General features: G+C 51.1%; 2 protein-coding genes across 4 annotated transcripts; both read right to left on the reverse strand.

The window, feature by feature from the left end:
- Positions 1–5,363: 5,363 nt before the first annotated feature.
- Positions 5,364–6,654, reverse strand: Ovca2 (OVCA2 serine hydrolase domain containing). Its single transcript, XM_010642143.3, has 2 exons — positions 6,448–6,654; positions 5,364–6,181 (listed from the first exon to the last, which is right to left on the reverse strand). The coding sequence occupies exons 1-2, from the start codon at positions 6,629–6,631 to the stop codon at positions 5,685–5,687; spliced, it is 681 nt and encodes a 226-aa protein (XP_010640445.1). The 5' UTR covers positions 6,632–6,654; the 3' UTR covers positions 5,364–5,684.
- Dph1 (diphthamide biosynthesis 1) lies at positions 6,105–15,856 on the reverse strand. 3 transcript variants are annotated; one of them, XM_010642141.3, is made up of 13 exons: positions 15,703–15,839; positions 13,770–13,922; positions 13,588–13,651; positions 11,879–12,000; positions 11,309–11,466; positions 11,032–11,153; positions 9,025–9,093; positions 8,541–8,697; positions 8,306–8,406; positions 7,574–7,652; positions 7,102–7,248; positions 6,825–6,932; positions 6,105–6,181 (listed from the first exon to the last, which is right to left on the reverse strand). In XM_010642141.3, the coding sequence occupies exons 1-12, from the start codon at positions 15,824–15,826 to the stop codon at positions 6,843–6,845; spliced, it is 1,386 nt and encodes a 461-aa protein (XP_010640443.1). In that variant the 5' UTR covers positions 15,827–15,839; the 3' UTR covers positions 6,105–6,181; positions 6,825–6,842. The 3 variants fall into 3 exon arrangements, with proteins under 3 accessions (XP_010640443.1, XP_010640444.1, XP_019065939.1); XM_010642142.3 differs by lacking the exon at positions 6,105–6,181 and having other exon boundaries at positions 15,703–15,856; XM_019210394.2 differs by lacking the exon at positions 6,105–6,181 and having other exon boundaries at positions 15,660–15,734.
- Positions 15,857–19,124: the final 3,268 nt, after the last annotated feature.

Here is a 19,124-nt window from a genome sequence, read left to right on the forward strand (position 1 = left end):
CGTCAGCGGCGGGCGCCCCGCCCCCGCGTCTCCAGGGCAACCGTGGCTTTCGATTGTTACTGTGGGAACCGGAGGTAACAGTCTACAGCCATGGTCGCCCCGCAGCACGCCCACGCGCCGCACCACACCGCATCCTGCCAGCCGGGGGTTGGGGAGACGCCGAGCAGGAGGAGGCGGGAGCTACGAGTCAAGAGTCAAGATCAATTGCGTTCGCGGGGGTGGCAGGGTGGCAGGAGGGGTACGCAGGGAGGCAGAGGCGGCCCTGCGGGGTCTGGCTGCTGTGCATCCACCCAGGGACAGAAGGAAGCACGGTCCGTGGCGTGTATCTGGTTGCGAGCTCAGTGACTATCCTGTCACCCCAGTCGAAGTATCACTGCCGAGGGATTGCAAGATAACGGGGTACTTCTGGGATATGAATTCTTTGCTGCCCCGTGGGAAGGAGGCTGCTGGGCCAGGAAGCGTGGAAATAATTGTTGGCCTCCTGGAGCCTGAAGAGGGTAGATGACGAAAGTTATCTTAAATACGCCACACAACTCCCCAAAACCAATAGTTGAGCAGGCAGAAATCGAATAAACGCTTGAATCCGTTCCTCCTAGAGGCACAACCTCTCCTCATTCCCTTTCCCAACTTTCAGAAGGGTCCCTAACTTGATAGGCTAGTAAAATTCATCTGGTCCCTAGCCTGCTGTCTGAACATATTAGCATCCTCACCTCAGTCCATCTCTAGGTGGTGAATTCCAATTTGAAAGTGTCCCACATTCTTCCTAAAAAGGAAGTGCCACGGGAGCCAAAGTCCTGTTTTGCCAACGAAGTGTGAATAATGACCTCTTCAAAATCCGTGTGTCACCTGTCACTGCCAACATCTCGCTGCAGAGGCTGGCTGTGAGTATCAGGTGCAGGACTTCACGTGGGCAGTGCTGGAAATGCTTAACACAACCCGGGCACACCACCCATTAATCCATTTTTTTTAACCTCTCCACACACTCCTTTTCAAAATTACTTTAAAGATAGTTGGTGCTAGTTTACAAGCTCATCAACATCATACTGTCCTACTCCCCACCCAGAATTTCAAGGTCTGAGATTAAAACGCATTTGAATGGGCTGGGGATTTAGCTCAATGGCTCCACTTCCTTCTGCACAAGCACAAGTTCCCAAGTTCGATCCCTGGTACAAGAAAAAAAAAGTTAAAATGCATTTGATTCTGGATTCCAACGGACGACTCTGGGTGAACCTGTGTGTGCAAATGGGAGTAGTGCCCAGGAAGCCGGTCTAATCTGACTTTACTATTCAGGAGTGGTTATTTAAGTGGTCATATTCTGTTCCTACCTCTTGTAAAACATGATAATAATACCTTTTTACAGGTGTATTGTGAGGACCTTATAGGAAGTGAAAATCAGGTGGTGTTTTGTTTTGTTATATGGTGATGGAAATTAACTCAAGGCCTCCTACATGCTTCCCCATTTTTTTTCTTTTTGAGACAGGGTCTCAATATGTAGCTGAGACTGACCTAGGACTCATTATGTAGCCCAGGGTGGTCTCGAACTCACCGGGATCCTCCTGCCTCAGCCTCCCGAGTGCAGGGATTACAGGCATGCGCCACATGCCTGGCTAAGGCCTCTCATATGCTAAGCTGGGAGGTACACCTCCCAGCCCCTGCGAATGAAAAACTTTGAAAACAGCAGAATGCTACTTCTTCCCCCCACCCCACCCCACAGTGTTGGGGACCTCCTGTGGGCTTCTACACTGAGCTCCTCCAGCTGTTTTGTTTTTTGCTTTTTGGTACCGGGGATCTGACTCAGGACCTTGTTTGCCCTGCAGGCACAGCACAAGCAGAGCTAAATCCCTGGTCCCCCAGCTGTTTCACTTTCAAGTATTCGACTGGGCTACTACACATCCGTGAGGGAGTGGTGTTAGAGATTTCAGCTCTGGGCACTCAGGAAGGAGAGAGGACACTCTCAGATGCTCTGAGATGCGGGAGGAAGGGGGGTTACCGAGGGGGGGTCTTTGCTAAGTTGCTGTCTTCCCAGGGCTTTAGGACTCCAAGGTGTAGTGAGAGGTAGAAAAGAAAGATAGTAGGGGTGTGCTGAAAAGTCTTGCAGCTTGAACCCATCTGAAGAACGTGATCAGAGGGGAAGAGCCAGAGGGCTGACTACGGAGTGTTGTTTGGTATCTTGGAAATCAGTGTCTTCCCCACCCCTAACACACTGTATGGCTTGAGAAGCCAATACCCCCACAGGATATACAACTCCACTAGTGAGTGCAGCAAACAAAACTGACTAAAACTGGGGCATGTGGCATGTGACTGTAGTGCCAGGTATGCAAGAGGCTGAAGCAGGAGGATGCCTTATGTCTAGGAGTTTGAGGCCAGTGTTGGTAACACAGTGAGACCCCCATCTCAGAAAACAGAGAAAAAAGAGGGAGGAAAGAAGAGAATGGAGGCAAAAAAGGGAAGGGGGAAAGGGAAGGGAGACAGGTTGGTTATTAAGCTTCCTAGGGTATACTGTGGCTGAAGACTAAGGGAAGGGGAGGAAGGAAGGAAAGCTCCTTCGGGGGGAAACTACCTGAGGCCTAAGGTAAGAAAGGGAGGAAGAGAAAAAAATTACTTTTGAGAGAAGTTATTAAGCTACCTGGAGGGGGTGGGACTGAGGGCTACTGTTGTGAGGGTCTAGAAAAGGAGGGGGACTGGATGGGAGGGAGAGGGACAAATGTAACTCAGACAACAAAGGAGACTGCGGGTGCCGCGCAGTGGCAGAGTGTTTAGTGTGCTCCAGGCCCTGGATTCAATCCTCAGCACAAGAAAGTAAAAAATAAACTGGGCCCAGTGGTGCATGCCTGTAATTCTGGCTACCTGGGAGGCTGAGACAGAAGGATCATAAATTTAAGGCCAGCCTGGGCACCTTAGTGAGACCATCTCCAAATTTAAAAAGAAAAATTAAATGTAGAAATACTGATCAGTGCAAGGCCCTGATTCAATCCCGGTACCACAAAAGTTAGAAAACAAAAAACAAAAATAGGGTCTGGGGATTTAGCTCAGTAGTGCTGCACCTGCCTCATAAGCACAAGGTCGTGTTTGATCCCCTGCATGGGGCAGGCGGGGACAGGGATGGGGGACGAGGACGACGGACAGCACACACAAAATAAGCGATATTAAGACTTTTTATCAGTGTCTGCCATAGTGCAATAAATGTTATCATTTGTATTCTCTGGACCTCATTGGCCTTAGCTACAAATTGAAATGTTAGATTGATTGGGGGGGGGTTCATCTCCTCCCCCACTAGAACCTTATTAGGGTTTTTTTTCTCCCAGTACCACATGCCAGAGACTTTTTTTCCAGACAGGGTCAGTCTCATGAAGTTCAGGCTGGCCTTGAACTCACTGTGATCTTGCTGCAAACCTCCCGCTTCAGCCTACGAAGTGTTGGGATTACAGGTGTGTGCCACCACACATGGTTGCCGGAGACTTTTATACTACCCCTTAACACAGTGGTTTTCAGTAACACCTACATTGGGAGTGACCAGGGCAGTGTGTCGAGATGCAGATTCTTGGGTCAGTGCAATTCTGACGCTAAGTCTAGGAATCCAGTGCTTAACAGATGCTCCTGATATGTGTCCCATGGATTTCACACATATGCAGCAGGGAGGGTACGACCCTCCAAAATCATTTCTGGAAAGCATGATGGGAGATGAGCTATCCCACCTGTGGGACCACGTGATCTGCTCACCAAATTGGATACTCTGATTTTCAGAAGGAATTCTCACCCAAGCATGAACATTTCTGTTCCACCTAATACTGTCCTGCCCTATCCACCTTGCTCCCCCAATTCCCTATCTTCCTCTCTCCTTTAATCCTCAAAATAATCCTAAATCATGATTCTTCCCTCTTAGAACCTAGCTAAATAGGGAGTCTGAGAGCCACAAGGGTATATGAATCCTGTGTGGATACCCATCCGTTATTTACAGAAAAACCAGAAATTCCAAGGGGCCAAACAGGTAAATCAAATGTTTGAATCTTCTTTTGGCCAGGGAGCTAAAACAATTCCTTTTTTAAAAAGACCAAGGAAGAGAAACCAGTGTCCTACCCTCCTAACACACAACTTCTGCCATAAAGGTTTCTGACCGAGTAAACTTGCTATCTGAGCAAGTAATTCGTTGTTCTTGTTTTTTTTTGTTTTGTTGTTACTGGGGATCAAACCCAGGACCTTGTACTTGCAAGGCAGGTGGTGGCACCATTGAGCTACATCCCTGGCTCAGTAATTCATTTTTATCTCAGACAGCTTGCATCTTTAGTGCGGAACCTACAACTCTGGGTAGGTTGAGGGAGGTGTGACAATCAGGATGGTTGGAGTATTTGTGCTATAGCCTCTAACTCCTACTCCATTAAGCTCCCTCAAGGATACTGTGGTTGGGAACTAGAACTTAGAAAGTTCTAGAAATGGAACTGGCTTATGTCTTGCAGAGGCAGGAAAGAAATCAGAAAGCAGTGTGAGGGGGCAGAAAATGGATAAAATGGGCAATTTTGAGACAGGGTCTCATTATGTAGTTTAGGCTGGCCCTTAACTATGTCACCCAGGTTGGCCTTGAATTCACAGCTGTCTTCCTGCCTCAGGTTCTTGAGTACTAGCATTATATCCAGAGTGTGTCTCTTTAAAATGTCTACAACGGTGGTTTTGCCACATGCCTTGCAAGTGCAGGTCCCAAATTCAATCCCTAGTACCATAAAAAAAAAAAAAATGCCTATGACTGACTGTACTCCCCAAGAACGAACAGGGTGGGTTACTTAGGCCTTGGATGTAGTCACTGCATCAATGTTTTTGTTTTGTTTTGAGATAGGGTCTCACTATGTAGTTCAGGCCGGGCTTGAACTCACTATGGAGCCCAGTTTGGTGTTGAATTCACAGTGATCCTCCTGTCTCAGCTTCCCAAGTGCTGGGATTAGAGGGGTACACCATCACACCTGTCTGCATCAATGTTAATTATACCACCAGTTGTGAACAGCATTTATCTTAGAAACCTTGCAGATGAGGTCAAGTTAGGAAGAGGCAGTTTATTCAGTGTACTTTGGTCTTTGCCCAAAGTCTGGCATCAAATAACCCTTCAAGTTCATATTCAGAGGGGTAGGGCAGTTATGCAGAAGAAAGCAGAATGCACAGCAGAGAAAAAGGAACTCACAGCTGAGGAAAAGGAAGAAACTCAGCAATCAGGATGAAGCCAGTCAGAGCCTTGCCAGATGATCTCTTCCCTCAAACTCATGTAAATTCTTTATGATTCAGCCACTAAGGCTTCCTTTCCTTCAATTTCTTTCTTTCCCTTTTTGAGACAAGGTCTTATTATGCAGTTTGGGCTGGCCTTGAACAATGAAGCTCAGGTTGGCCTCAAACTCTTGGGGGATCCTCCTGCCTCAGCCTCCCAGAGTGCTGGGATTAAAGGCATGTCACACATCCAGCTCTTCTCATGTCTGAGTATCAGAAACCAAAATCCAGTAAAGCCACCTGCTTCCTTTTTCTCCAGGGGTCATATAAGAGTCCTGAGAATGAATAGTTGTCCTTTAACTGGTTATGAGGAGCAACATGTTAACACAGGAATGGAGGTCCCAGGGGAGGCCCCAACGTGCTCAGAATGGGAGGGCATACATCAGAGGCTGCACCAAGGTGGGAGGATGTAAGGGGCAAAGGTGATTGCTGATCTTTCACTCTGCAAACTGGTCCAGGAACTTGAGGTAGGCCTGCCGCTGAGGCGCAGCTGCTGGAACAAAGTGGCCACCAGAGTGGGTTAGGGTGGTGGCTCCAGGGAATCGGCTAGCCAGTTCCATACTCTCCTGAGAGGGGATGACTCGATCAGTATCCCCAAAAACATGGAGTGAAGGCAGTGACAAGAGGCTCTGCATGACAGGTTCTTTGAGGCCAAGGCCCCGGGGACAGAAACCAGAGATGAGGATGATAAAACGAGGAATTGGAAAGCGCAGATCACCGGCCTGGCCCAAGGCACACACAAGGGCTGCTAGTGCAGCCCCCTGGCTGAAGCCCAGGAGTCCATCAAAAGGCCCCAACTTATCGAGTGCCTGTGCCACCGTTCCCAGGGCTTGTTCCAGGCCCCTGCACACCGTGGGCTCTTCGAGGGCGCTGAAAACGTCTGCCTCCTCTGAAAACCACCAGCCTCGAGGCTGCTCCTCCAGGGGACAGGTCTCTACAGGCAAATGGAAAACGACGGAATCAGAGCAAGGGAAATAGGGAGGTGACAGAGGGGACTGAGGGGAAGACTGTGGGGAAAATGAGGTGGGAATGAGAGGCCTGACATGCACTGGAGACAGATGAGAATGGAAGCCTGAAGTTCGTGCCAGAGAGGCAGGGTGGGAGGGGGAGGGAAGGGCACGGGGTATGCTAGGGATGCTAAACAGATGGGGCAAGACGGAGAAGAAACCCTGAGAACATTTCCAGCAGGGCTCGTCTCACCGGAGTCTGGCACGGCGCCCTCCGGGCCCGCTGCATCAAGGACTGGGTGGGGACCACTAAGACATACGAGCTCCGCGCGGCCCCGCAGCGCCTTCCTCAACGCTCCAGTCTTCTCGCGGAAGCCGCGCTCACTCTGCCGGAAACCAGCTAAGCACAAGATCCGCAAAGGATGCCGTGCCGCCATGTTTACAGGAAGGGCGCTTTGGAGGCACCGGAAGCGGTCTTTCCCGGAGCGGAAGTAGAATCAGGCAGGGGCGGGACCAAACGCCGGCACCACCTTAAAGGCGGGCCTCGGAGGAGCGGGCGTTGCCATGACAACATGGGGGTCGGGCGTGGCCCCAACAGGGGGAGGGATTTTGTCACCCAGGGGCGTCTACCTGGAACCCAGGAGCTTCTCAGGGAGCCGGCGGCACCACCTTCTCTTCTTTGCAGTTACAATCCTTACAAGCACCTTCCGGAGCGGGGCGCGTGGACCCCTCTTTCACCTGAGGTCGGAGATTTGGGTCAGTCTCGCTTTTGTGACCACTCTTAACTTCAGTGCACTTCCCGTTGCGGCCGCACAGCGGCGGCCTCGGCTCATGTCGTCACGGAGGTGGCTGGTGCCAAGGCCGAGACCACGAGCTGCCCCTCCTCCCTCCTTGAAGCCCTGGCTACCTTCCCGGCGGGTCTTGCAGGGCCTGCAGGGCCGTGGGAGTTTCGGTCTCGCCCGTGGTTCACTGTCCATGGCCCCAAGGAGCTGCTGGCGTAGAAGTCCATGGGGTAGGGATCCTGCCAGGAAATGTCCCTCAAGGCCACGGCTGCCTAGTATTGGAAAACAGGATAGTAATACTTGCCAACGTTTTCTTGAGCCTGGATTTATTGAAGTCAATTCTCACAATGGCCTATGAAGGGCGTATTATCCCCATACTGCATAAAGGAAATGTGAGGCTCTGGGAGGTTAAGCGACTTGCATAGGGCCACACACAGCAAGAAAGTGGCTCAGCTAAGACATTGAAGACAGTCTGAAGTCAGAACCTATGATCATAACTAAGTGCTGCCCGCCCTCCTCACTTCACTTCAGAACCCTTCTTTGACAAGATGAGGTACAGAGCCCATTCTCCCATGCATCTTCAAAACTTGCTGTTACCTCATAGGGTGTCAGCAGTGGTTTGGGGAAGGCTGTGCCCCAGTCAATGGAGAGGCGAGGACACGCCACCTGCACCCACCTGGGAAGAGAAGCCTGGTCAGACCTGGGATGGGGGTCTCCCTGCTCTGAGGCAGCATGCTGAAGAACATGACACTGTCCCCAGAATACTCATTAATAATGAGACTGGTTGATTGAGACAGGGTCTTGCTATGTAGTTTGGGCTGACCTTGAACTCACTATGCAGCTTAGGTTGGCCTCAAATGGCAATCCTCCTGCCTCAGCCTTCTGTATGCTACCATTTCAGGCTTGTGCTACCAAGCCCAACAATCAGAACTTGTGAATCTTAAAGTAAAGACTATTACCTACTGCTGTTTAAAATACTATAGTGTTGCTTATTTTCTCCTGTTTCTTCCTCTGACTTCACTCTCTGAGGGCAGCTCATTTATAACAGTATTTCCAGAACCAAATTTAGTACCTGGTACAGTGCAGGTGTCAAGCACACCTCAGACATATCTCACCAGAACTACTGTGATACCACCATTGTCTCTGGGCCCCAAGGAAAGACAAAGCAAATGACCCATGATGAAGGGTAGCCCTGGCTGGGGAAATTCCTGGTGAACATTAAAATTTCATGACTGTGAAAGCAATTCCCATTGACTGCAGCCTTCGATCTGCTGAGCAGGACCCAGCTTTTAGCCAGAATCAAGTTAGGTAGGTAAGGTGAAAACTTACACATCCACCCTAGGAAATAGGCTGAGCTTGCTGGGGTAGATCTCAGAGAGCAGCAGCCTCACGAAAGGAAGTCCCAAGGCTCGAAGTTGAGATTCCAGGTGCTGTTTGTGGAGAGGGAGGCTAAGCCGGGGTCACCATGATCAGCCAAAGCTTAACCCCTTAGCTAATTGATTATCCCAAATAGATTTTTGGTCAGTCAGCTCCCTCCACCTGAGGCCAACCCGAACTCTCTGACCTCTAGGATCTTTGGACTGCCCTGACGGCCCAAAGTGCCCAGAATAAGGCCCCAGGATTTGGCTGAGCGAGCAGTGGCTATAGCTTCCTGGCGAGCAGCCTGCATGCGCTGGTGGTCATAGTGCTCTCTGGATAGGACTTTGCTGTAGGGGTCATATCTGGAAAAGAAGTTACCAGGATCACTGTGACAGCCACTCCTAAGGCTCTTGTTCCATACAGGTAATTAGGAAATCAAACCCTAGACAAGTACAAGGATTGCCACTGGGAAGATCAGTCCCATAGATGGAGCAGACAAGACTTGAGGAGGGTCTTAGGATGTCAGTGTGAATCCTAAGTGGTCAACAGTAGCCCTGGGCCTAATGCCCAGATGAGAACCCAAGTTAAAACTGAGTGCCACTTAGTGGCTGGGAGCTGAGGAAATCTCAGTCTGCTGAGGGCCTGAGGGGAAGGGAATTTTACCCTTCAATAGAAAGCCCAGCCCATACCGGTAAGCAGGGACACTGGGGTTGGCAATCATGACAGACTCCAGATGGAAGCGGCCATCTCCAAGATACCTACAGGGATGGAAAGAAGCTGTGAGTATGGTTTGGAACAGTGGAAGAGGCCTATGCTGCTGTATGAAAACTGGGATAAGTCATTTTCCATTCTGGGGCCTTGGTTTCTATTACATAAAATAAGGCATTAGCCAGGTATACAAGAACACACCTGAAATCCCACTACTCCGAGAAGCCAAGGCAGGAGGATTCAAGCCGCCCACCCTAGATGACTTAGTGAGACCCTATCTCAAAATAGAAAGAGGCTTGAGATATAGCTCAGTGTGAAGCCTTTGGGTTTAATCCCTAGTACTGAAGGGGAAGGAAAGTTTGACTTGGATGCTTGTGAGATTTCTGTAGTAATGTAATGTAGAATCTAAGAACTACCTCCCCCCAGCCTTCTGGGGTAAGAAAACAGGAGCAGCCAAGGCCTTGATAAGCTCACTTGGGTCTCTCGAGAGTTTGATTTGGAAGCTGCGGGACAGATTCTTACCAAGCTCAGTACCAATATGGGAAGTAGTGTTCAGGGGGTCATTTATGCTGAAAATAAGAGTTCAGGGTATACATTGGCTACTCTTTCCCAAACCAGCTCTTGGGTCCAGGTACTGAGTTATAGGAGTAGCTACTGTTCCTTAAGACTTGTGCCGCCTGTGTTCCAGGCCTAGACAAAGTATCTGAAATGTATGTGTTCATGAGCTCACCCAGTCCTATCAAATAATCTCCAAGACAATGACAGTATCCCCCTGCCTTTGATATGGGGGGGGTGTCTCTTACTACGTAGCCCAGGCTAGCCTTAAACTTGAAATCTTCCTGCCTTAGCCTCTAGAGTACTAGGATTCCTGGTATGCACCAACATGGCTGGCATTTTAATAGTCCCATTTTATAGAAAATACAGTTGAGGTTCAGGGATGTTGAGAAACCTGCCCAGAGTTAAGCAGCTGTGAAGCAGCTTACTGAGACTTATTGCGAGGCTTGGCTGGCAGGCTATACCAAGCATGCCCTAAAAGATGCTATCCAACAGTACCTTCCCAGGATATGGAACTTCAGAGCATGGAAGATAATCGGCTTGTGGTAGTCGTTTCTCTCCCTTTGGAGATCACACTTCATTTTATGAATAGTCAACACTCACAGTATCTCTTCCCCACCACATACCTGAAGTCCCCAAGGGGAAGCCTCTAGGAGCTCAGGGTTATAGAGGCACAGACACATGGGGAATGCCCCTTCGGGAACAGAGCTGCCAGGGCTGGGAGGGGGAGGGCCTGGACATGGGCCTATGGGCAGGGGTGTCCTATGCGGGCACAGCAGGCTTATGGGACCAGCATCCAAAGCCCCAGAGGTAGGTTGCGTCAGGGAGTGCCCTCCCTCTTTCTCTGTCATTAGCTAGGAATGGGGCTCCCCTCCCCAATCCCAGGTGGGGGAGCTGTTGGCTCTGAGGCTGGCTGCATTCACACAACATTAAGCATTTCCATTACCTAAAATAATTAGGCAGCAGGAGACATGCTGCTACTGCTTGTTAGCTGTCCGGATGCTAAATTAATGGGGCTGCAGCCTGGGTGTGCCCATCCATCTTCTCCAATTATATTTGTACCATTTCTGTCCCCTCCTCTCTCCCTCCTCCATTAGGCCCTTAGATTCCTGTCCCCACCTCAAGCACTGCCTTCTGATAGTGGACAAAGCCTGGAAAGAGACAGTAAAGCTGAATCTAGTTTCTTAGTTAGTCCCATCTTGCAGGTGTAGCCTTGACACAGATAAGGAGGGCCAGGGATTTAGCTCAGTGGTTCTGCTGCCTGCCTTGCAAGCGCAAAGACCGGAGTTCGATCCCCGGTACCAAAAAATAAAAAACAGACACAGATAAGGAGCTTTTTAGACTCAGTTTCTTTTCCTGTATAAGGAACCTCAGGTGCTTTCCCTGGGTATACTTCTAATGTCTGTATGACATGGGCCCCAGTTTTTACTTACACAATAGCTTCTACCTCCTTGGACAGTCGGGGGGATGTGCAGCCCAGAATCTCCCCAGGGGACAACGGCTTGCACTGTGGGACACTCACACGGTACTTGGCTTTCAGCTCCTGGGCAGCCGCCTGTAGGGATAATGAAGGAAGAGAAACAAGTGGCTGGGGAAGGGGACCTACGGCTAGAGAAACAGTGCAGACCACCTGGGATGGGGATCTAGAAACAGCCTGGGCAGTGACCAAGGTTTGCCCCACAAGACACTAGGGATCCTCACTTCATTTACCTGCAAGGTTGACACAAACTGAATGGTGCTGACCAGGGCAAGAGCACTGCCTGGAGGAAAGGTAAGACTGATAGAGTCCAGGAGGTGGGCAGTGTCTATCTGGATGTCCACAAAGACGTACAGCACTCGGAAGTCTTGGACTGAGATATCCATGGGAACTGAAAGGAAAGACAAGTTCAGGAAACTATTTTTGGAGGCAAGAAGGGCAAAGAACTTGCTCCACACTCTCGTTTCTGAGCAGCAAGGGCTGTGGCTTCAGCCTGGGGGCAGAATGAGGAAGTAGGAGAGGGAGGGCTCACGGGTCCCCTAGAAACTCCTTCTCTGTCACTCAGCTGGGGGCCCGGCTTGCTCTACCACAAAACGCCTTTCAAACACTCACATCTGGGACAGTAGCATAGTTTCCAAGGCAACCAAATCCAAAGGAAAGCTCTACCTGCAGAGCAGGAAGGCCAAGGCCATCCCAGAGACCAAGAGGGACTTGCCTATGATAGGCTTGTAAGTGGGACAAGAGGATAAGGATTAGCGTGCGGCCTACCTCCCTGCCCGATCAGAGGTCCCAGCCCACCATACCCAGGCAGCTGTGGCCGTAGTGCACCAAGAAGTCCACTCCCAGGGCTCTTGCAGTAAAGTCATCCACACAGCAAGCGCCGTAGGTCACATCACCCATCACCATCACTTCAGCCTCTGTGAATCTGCAGGGGTGTACGGGAGGAACAGTTGGACAGTAAAGGTGGGCGAGAACCTTAAATCCATGGAGGTGTCTCAGGGCCAAGCTCCTCTCTCCCTCCCCTCTCAATTCCTTGGGTTGGCAGCTGCCACTTCTGCCAACAAAGAGTAGGAGGGGCACAGCTGCCACCTCCCTCAGCCCTGGCAGCAGCTCCTGGAACAGTTGCTGTATGAGGATGTCTGTGCGGCACAGATTCCTCAGCCCAGGCTCCAACTGCAGGAGGGACCCCCCACCCTCAGGCAGCCATGCATGGGCCCCAGCACAGACACCCAAGGCTCCACTTCATCCCACCCAGGGTAATGAGCACTTAAACACATGTGAAAGTTCCCCACTCCCATACCTGGCATCGTGGTGTGAGTGGGCAGGGCTGTGTGGATACACAGCCTCCCTCTTGCCTGGACCCCCACTACCTCCCCACCCATAGGCAAGGCCCTGGGTGCCCAGGATGGGGGGACCCATGCACAGCTCCCCAACAGCACATGGCACCACCCACATGCCTCATGCGTCAGGAAGAGTGGGCTCTGGCCAGCACATTGCCTTGGGATCTGCTGCCAGGCCTGAATCACTAGGGACTGGGGTGGGTGGGGAAGACCCTGTACCCCTTGAACTCGCCAAGGAACAGAGCAGGAGGCCAAGCTTTTCCATAAAAGACCCACACCTGGGGGATGGAGCCTGGCTCTCTGACTGGGCTCCCTGCATTCTTCTCCTGGGGTGTGGTGGTGGAGAGTGAGCTGCTGCCAGGCAGCCCCCTCCTCCACCCCCTTCCCCAAATCAGGCTGTGCACAGAAGCAGATTATTCAGCTCCTTAGAATGCAGCCCAGGCTCTGAGTCAGCCAGAGCACTTAATTTTTTATAGATTAAAATGTATGCAAATTGGCCTGAGCCCCAGAGAGCATCCCCAAGGGGCAAGAGGGTGGGAGCAGGGAAGTGGGTCTGTGGTGGAGGAAAGGAGGAGCAGAATGGGGGGAGGGCGGCAGCAGGGAAGTGGGAGGTTCTCAGCACGAGATGACCTCCCCTCTCTTTATTCCCCCTCCCTCTGCCTGTGCTGGTTCCAGATGGCTGAGCACTCACCCCTCCCAAGGATGGCTCATTGTATTAAAGAAACTTAGAAGGAGCCAGGGTAAAGGGACTGAATACCTTTACCTAGGCATCTTCAAGCCATCATCCTTGCCCCCCGCCCCCCCCACCTGAGATAAAGTTACTCTCCACACACACACACACACACACACCCCTCAGCCCGTTTCAGAATCAACTGAATATGCTCAGGTTTCTTCTCAGGTCCTACCACCTGCTCTGGGCCTAGCTTTGAAAAGACTAAAACTGATTTCTTTCTCTCATCCAAATTTTACAGGGGAGAGGAAATGTGCAGATAAGCAGGATTCTCAGCAAACTAGGAGTTTTGCTTTGGGGTGTTCCTTTTGTGTGTACATGGATGGTTGTGGGAAAGGAAGATGAAGGCAGAGGTCCAGAAGGAAAAATGATGTCAACAGGCAAGGCTGTAATGAGAAAGGGAAGGTCATAGCCAGATTCCTCTCCAGTGCCCCAGCCTCACCTTTCTAAGATATCCACAATGGTGCAGGCAAAGATGAGGAGCCCTTCTGGCATTTGCAAGCCCACTGAAAGACACAGCAGAGATATGAGGGACAGATGGCTACAAGAGGCTGTAACAGGTATACTGCCCATCTCTGGGCCAGACAACAACTCCCCTCTCCACTTTAATATCTGAAGGCTCACCCTTCTTGGCCTGGGCTTGTTGGATCCTCCAGATGGTCTTGGGGATCTCAAAGTTGTAGTTGGAAGGTAACGCTTGGATGGCTGCCTGTAGCTGAGGGTTGTTCAGGATCTCAGGGGGGATCTGATTGGCCAAACGGCCCCGAGTGGTCCGACCTATAACAAATATAAAATCTGAGTCTGTAGCTGGCCTAGACCATAGCCAGACCCAGCTAAACTGTTAACTTCACTAAGTTTAAGGGCCAGATCCCAGATGTCAGTGAGGCTGGTCCAGTTTTTTCCCAGTGAATTAATCCTGAAGGTAGAGAAACAATCCATTAAACTGAGAATCTACACAATTCATTTCCATGATGTAAGATTATTAGGAATCAAAGACTGGAGGCCATGATGGGCTATGGTTCATCCCTTACCTCAAGAGAGAGGTGATGACAGGGTACTCAGGGGGAAACAGGAATAAGTCTGAGTCCACAATGATAGGGAACAACCCCATGAAAACCCTAGTCCAGCCAGTCCAACCAGTCCAACCAGTCCAACCAGTCAGGAAAATGTCTCTTTACCCAAGAACACCTGATAGTTTGGAGGTCCTAAGTAGGAGAAAACTGTTACAAGTACTAATTTAATACACTGCTGTCCTTATTTGAGAACCAGAGAAGGCCCTCTGGTTCTTTTTTTTTTTTTCTGGTACTGGGGATCAAACTCAGGACCTTGCACTTGCCAAGCAGGCACAGCACGCTGAGCTACATCTCCGGCCCCTGTTGATTAATTCTGATACTCTTTCTTCTCTCTCATTTAAAAGGGCAACAAGCACCATACATTGAAATGACTTAAGAAGTTCCTATTCCCATTGTTTCCCATTACCCCCACCCCAGGAAAGCTAACAGAGTACAGGCTAACAAGGAGCCCTTGAATAGAGGAAAAAATATTGCTCTTTAGTTAAGGCTGCAGTCCTTAATCTGGACTCCTTTCTACAATACAGTTTAGCTCAAACCCTCTGTACAGTATTTCTTTAGGCACCAGTTTGGGAATGTGAAAGGGCAAGAAATTAATTTATTCAATGAATATTTATTGAGACTGTATTATGTGCCAGAACTTTTGCTAAGACCCTTAGGATAGACGGGATCCTTCCAGACCAATGCCTGTATCCACCATGTATGGGAGAAATAGTGGGGTGGGGGGGTGCGGGGAGAACTAGCCTGGCAGGTTGGGGTATTGAGACCAGATTTGAATGCTACCATAGTTATGGTTTTGGTGTAGTTGTTTCAGGATCTTGGACAATCAGCCTATCCTTCTTGGTCCATGTACAGGACCTCTTCTGAGAGGCTCAAGTCCTTTGTGGTAATTGGGGTATGGGAGATACTGTTAGTCTCAGCAGTTCAATAAATTCCTGGAGCCCACAGGCGCTTCCTCTTTTATCATGCCACTGTCTTTTCTGTTTAGGTTAGTATGTAACAGTGTTACAAATAGTGAGACTGAGATCCTGGCAGCAGGGCTTATATTCTAGTCCTAGCGCAGGCCTGGCATTCAGAGGGAGCTTGGTTAGTGCCTGATAAATGAAACCATATTCTTCTTCCCAGAAAGCATTCCCTCAAAGCACACTGGTAAAATGCCCGCTGTACCAACAAGGCCCCTTCCCATTCGGTCCAGTCCGTCTTATCCGTCGATCTTTCTGTGTCTTTCTGCCTGCCAAGACAGTGGGTGTTTTCTGACGTGAGGACTACAAGCTCCTTAGGAGGGGCTGCTCTCAACCGCGCTCGAAGGCTTCGAAAGCAAGGACCGGTCCTCTGGGCTTTGATGACAGCGACCCAGAACGAATAAGAGACTTCCGGGTCTGGCGGAGCAAAGCATCTCTGCCGTTAAAGGGGACTGGTCCTGTCCTTTATTTGGGGGCCTCACCCCGAGATGCGAGGTCTGGAGGCCGCAACGTTGAGGCACCCACCTCTGCCAGGGCCTTTTCGGCTGCCCTGCTCCGCAGCCTCAGGAGCTACCAGCGCCGCCATCGCCTGCCTGCCCACGTGGGGGACAAAAAGACAGCGCTGGAAGATCGCGGAGCTTGCAGACATTACGATCGATCGCCGATCTGTCAGCGAAGGGCGGGGATTCTCGCTGGGTGGAGACCACAGAGGAGGTAGGGGCGGGGCAATAGCTGTCCCTACTTTAGCCCCGAAGTCCCGGACTCTTCCTCTTCAGGATACCCTAGTGTTCTCGGAGCAACCACAGTTGTCCTCTCCCTGTGACCTTGTCTACCACCCTCTTCCCTACCCAGACCCAAAGCTGACACTTCCAAAACAATGGATCCCTATTGCCTGACCTCTGAAGGCTAAGTCTGAAGAAGGGGGACACCTGATAGGTCTCACTCCTGCTCTCATTCCCTTTCTGGTAAGCTGGGCTGTGTCAGCTACTCTGGGTGACTGAATTCTCTACCTCATAGGTCTGGATTGCCCCGGCAGGACAAAATTCGGTGCCTACCACAGCCCAACTGCAAGTTGAGAGTCTTGGTGTGGTTCTGGAGCATCCCCAGTGCCTTTTGTCGCTTTTAGAGCCCATTGTGGGCAAGGTTCACACAGGAGGAACTGCAGCTCTGGGAAAGACAGGAATCTGAGGGTGTTTTCCTGGAAAGACAGGGCAGCCAGAAGACTCTATTGTTTAAACCTTCAGGATTTTTCTATTTGTTTAAACCTTCATATTTTTTCCCTGCCTAGGCTACCTCTCAGGATTAGCTTTTTTCCCTGATTTCCTAGGGCCCAAAGAAAAGCAGAGCAGCCAAGAAGACAGCCCTGGACTTTGGAAGAGCAAAGTACCTATGGTACTGGCCCTCTGCAAAATCTGCCACATGCAGTAGCGGGTGTCCAAGAGCTGTTTGCCCACCCAGCCCCCTGCCACCGTCTTCCTCTCGCTGCAGTGGTACTGTGAGCACAGCTGGCTCTTTAAGGCAGCGCTGTGGCCTCAGGCTCCCCTGGAGGCCCTCCCTGCCTGGAAACCCCTAATTAAGGTTCAGGGAGAAGTGAAAACAAGCAGCCAGGGATGGGCCCTGCCTGGGAGGCTGCCCAGAGAGCGAGGGATGCTTAGGCAGGCTGGGAGTGAGCAACCAGGAGAAGAGCAGAAGGGGTCAGTGCTCTGCCCCTCAGGCCACCAGCATTAGGATAGATACAGTTTGGACCAAGACATGGCCAGCATGAATCCCAGGAATACCCGCCCTTCTACCTTGATGAGAGTCCAGCCTACATTTCCCATCTCTCCTGGCCTCTCTTCAGGGTCTGAATTTTAGGATTCCAGTGCCTCCCCCTCAGCATTCCAAGACCCAGTCAATGGCCAGCTTTAGTTCTGGCTTCATCTTTGAGTTCCATCGGGGAAAGCTTGACTCCAACAGAATAGTGGCTCCATCCCTTAGGGCTTTTCCTTGTTAGAGGTGGGACCCATACCTGATAAAGCCCCCTTTCTCTTACAACACTGTTCCATAGAATCTGTTCTGCAAGGGTAGCCCTGGCCCCTATTAGGAAGCCAGATGATGCCCCGGAGAACTGGACCCCAAGAGCAGATGTGAGACCTGCAGTACAGGAACTGGGGGCTGCCATTCCTCTTGGGCTGAAGATACGTCCATCTGCCCATGGGGGTCTCCCTTCCTGAGTTACTCAGCTGTCTGAGTAATTACCACCTGACAAGAAAGTGGGCACAGAGTACTCACTCACCCCCCACATTACTCCACAACACCCGCCTACAGCCACCCCCACCCCCTGGCTGGACTCCAAGGCAGCACCAGGCCCTCCTGAGGCCTGAAATAACTCTTATTTCTCACACTCACGCCTGCCAACTTTGCCTAAGTAGTTGGAGTTTGTGGGACAGGGGGTCATAGGGAGGTGGTTTGGGGAGGTGCAAAGAGAATTAGCATACCCTAATTTGGGCCCACACTTTATCACTGATTTGCTGTGTGACACTGAGCAAGTGTTCAGCCTCTCTGAGCTCTGGTTTCATGGAGGACCTCTGCAGCTCTCAATGTCCTGGAGTTCAGCTCTTGTATCTGTCAGGCAGGGATCAGGCAAGATGTGGGGCCAATGCAGGATTGCAGATCGTAGGGGTAAGAGAAGAAATATTCCACTATCTCTTCCTACCCCAACGAGGGTTCAAGCTGAGTAATCTTCCAAACAAGGTTCTTCTCACCGTTAGGCATTTGTACATTCTCTTCTTCCTAGAATGGCGATTCACCCTAGCCTGATGAACTCAGCCCTCCTGGGCATCCTGCTATGTCAAAAGCTTCTGGATGTCCAAGATCCTACACTTAGCTCAAAGCCTCAGTGTCATTGATTGCATGTAAGAAGGCAGGAACGGTAATTTGGCCTTCTCTTTGACCTTCCTGTCTTGTCATTTTCCTCCAAGGATGAGTTTTATTGGTTTTCAGCTTAGATGTCACCTGCTCCAAGCAGGTTTCCCTGAGCCTGTGTCAGCTCCATAACAATACCCTGCTTTTTTTTCTTTTCCTTCCAAGCGTCATTATCTCCTCGTCTGGACCGTTCTTATTTGGTTCTATTAGAATGTAAACTCCAGGAGGACAGGGGCTTTCTTTTTCATTGGCTAAATTTCCGGAAATAGTAGCGCCCCACATTGCCTTGAGAGAATGACTTGGCCCATTCTTTTTTCTCCCTCCGAATCCCTCCTATCCCGGACCAGTAGGGGGTGCCGGCCTCCTGCACGGATCTTGCTCGACTTGAACCTTCTCTACACTCAGCCCATTGGGCCCTGTTGCGGGACCGTTTACTAAGCGATGCTTCCTCCATTTTCTGTGAATCGCGGGGCGGGGATTTTAAGATCAGAACACCCCCGAAACAGCCCATCTGAACCCCACACTGGTCCTTCCCTGTGGAGTTTGCACTGGACATCCCCGAATGCTGGCTGCCCCGCACCTCTCCCTCAAAAGAACCGTGTGTCCTAAGACGCTGGATGGGGAACGTCTGGGTTCGCTGGAGCTGTTCTGGACAAGGAAGAGCCGTCGAGCCTCGCAGGGGGAAGGGGTACCTGCCAGAGAGGAGATGGGGCAAGGGTGCGGACTTGTGACCCGGACTCTGGGCGGCGGTCCTCGTCCCAGGCGGTCGGCAGGCGCACGCTTCTAGCTGCCTCTCCCGATGACCTCCAGCCGCGAAGGGCGAGCTGGCGGGGGCTGCTGGAGCTGTTCTGGACAAGGAAGAGCCGTCGAGCCTCGCAGGGGGAAGGGGTACCTGCCAGAGAGGAGATGGGGCAAGGGTGCGGACTTGTGACCCGGACTCTGGGCGGCGGTCCTCGTCCCAGGCGGTCGGCAGGCGCACGCTTCTAGCTGCCTCTCCCGATGACCTCCAGCCGCGAAGGGCGAGCTGGCGGGGGCTCTGCTGC

The sequence above is a fragment of the Fukomys damarensis genome, unplaced genomic scaffold, assembly GCF_012274545.1.
Source record: "Fukomys damarensis isolate Sample0158 unplaced genomic scaffold, DMR_v1.0_HiC HiC_scaffold_13, whole genome shotgun sequence".
Lineage (NCBI taxonomy): Eukaryota > Metazoa > Chordata > Mammalia > Rodentia > Bathyergidae > Fukomys > Fukomys damarensis.

Bases quoted from the DNA above. Each gene is read 5' to 3' on its own strand.
- Dph1 (XM_010642141.3), bottom strand. From the start codon at position 15,826: ATGTCTGCAAGCTCCGCGATCTTCCAGCGCTGTCTTTTTGTCCCCCAC. The intron at 11,154-11,308 runs GTAAATGAAGTG...TTATCCCTACAG, and splicing joins AGTTTGTGTCAACCTTGCAG to GCGGCTGCCCAGGAGCTGAA. The intron at 7,249-7,573 runs GTAACAGCAAGT...TTCCAATACTAG, and splicing joins CACTGCTGACACCCTATGAG to GCAGCCGTGGCCTTGAGGGA.
- Ovca2 (XM_010642143.3), bottom strand. From the start codon at position 6,631: ATGGCGGCACGGCATCCTTTGCGGATCTTGTGCTTAGCTGGTTTCCGG. The intron at 6,182-6,447 runs GTGAGACGAGCC...ATTTGCCTGTAG, and splicing joins GGGCGCCGTGCCAGACTCCG to AGACCTGTCCCCTGGAGGAG.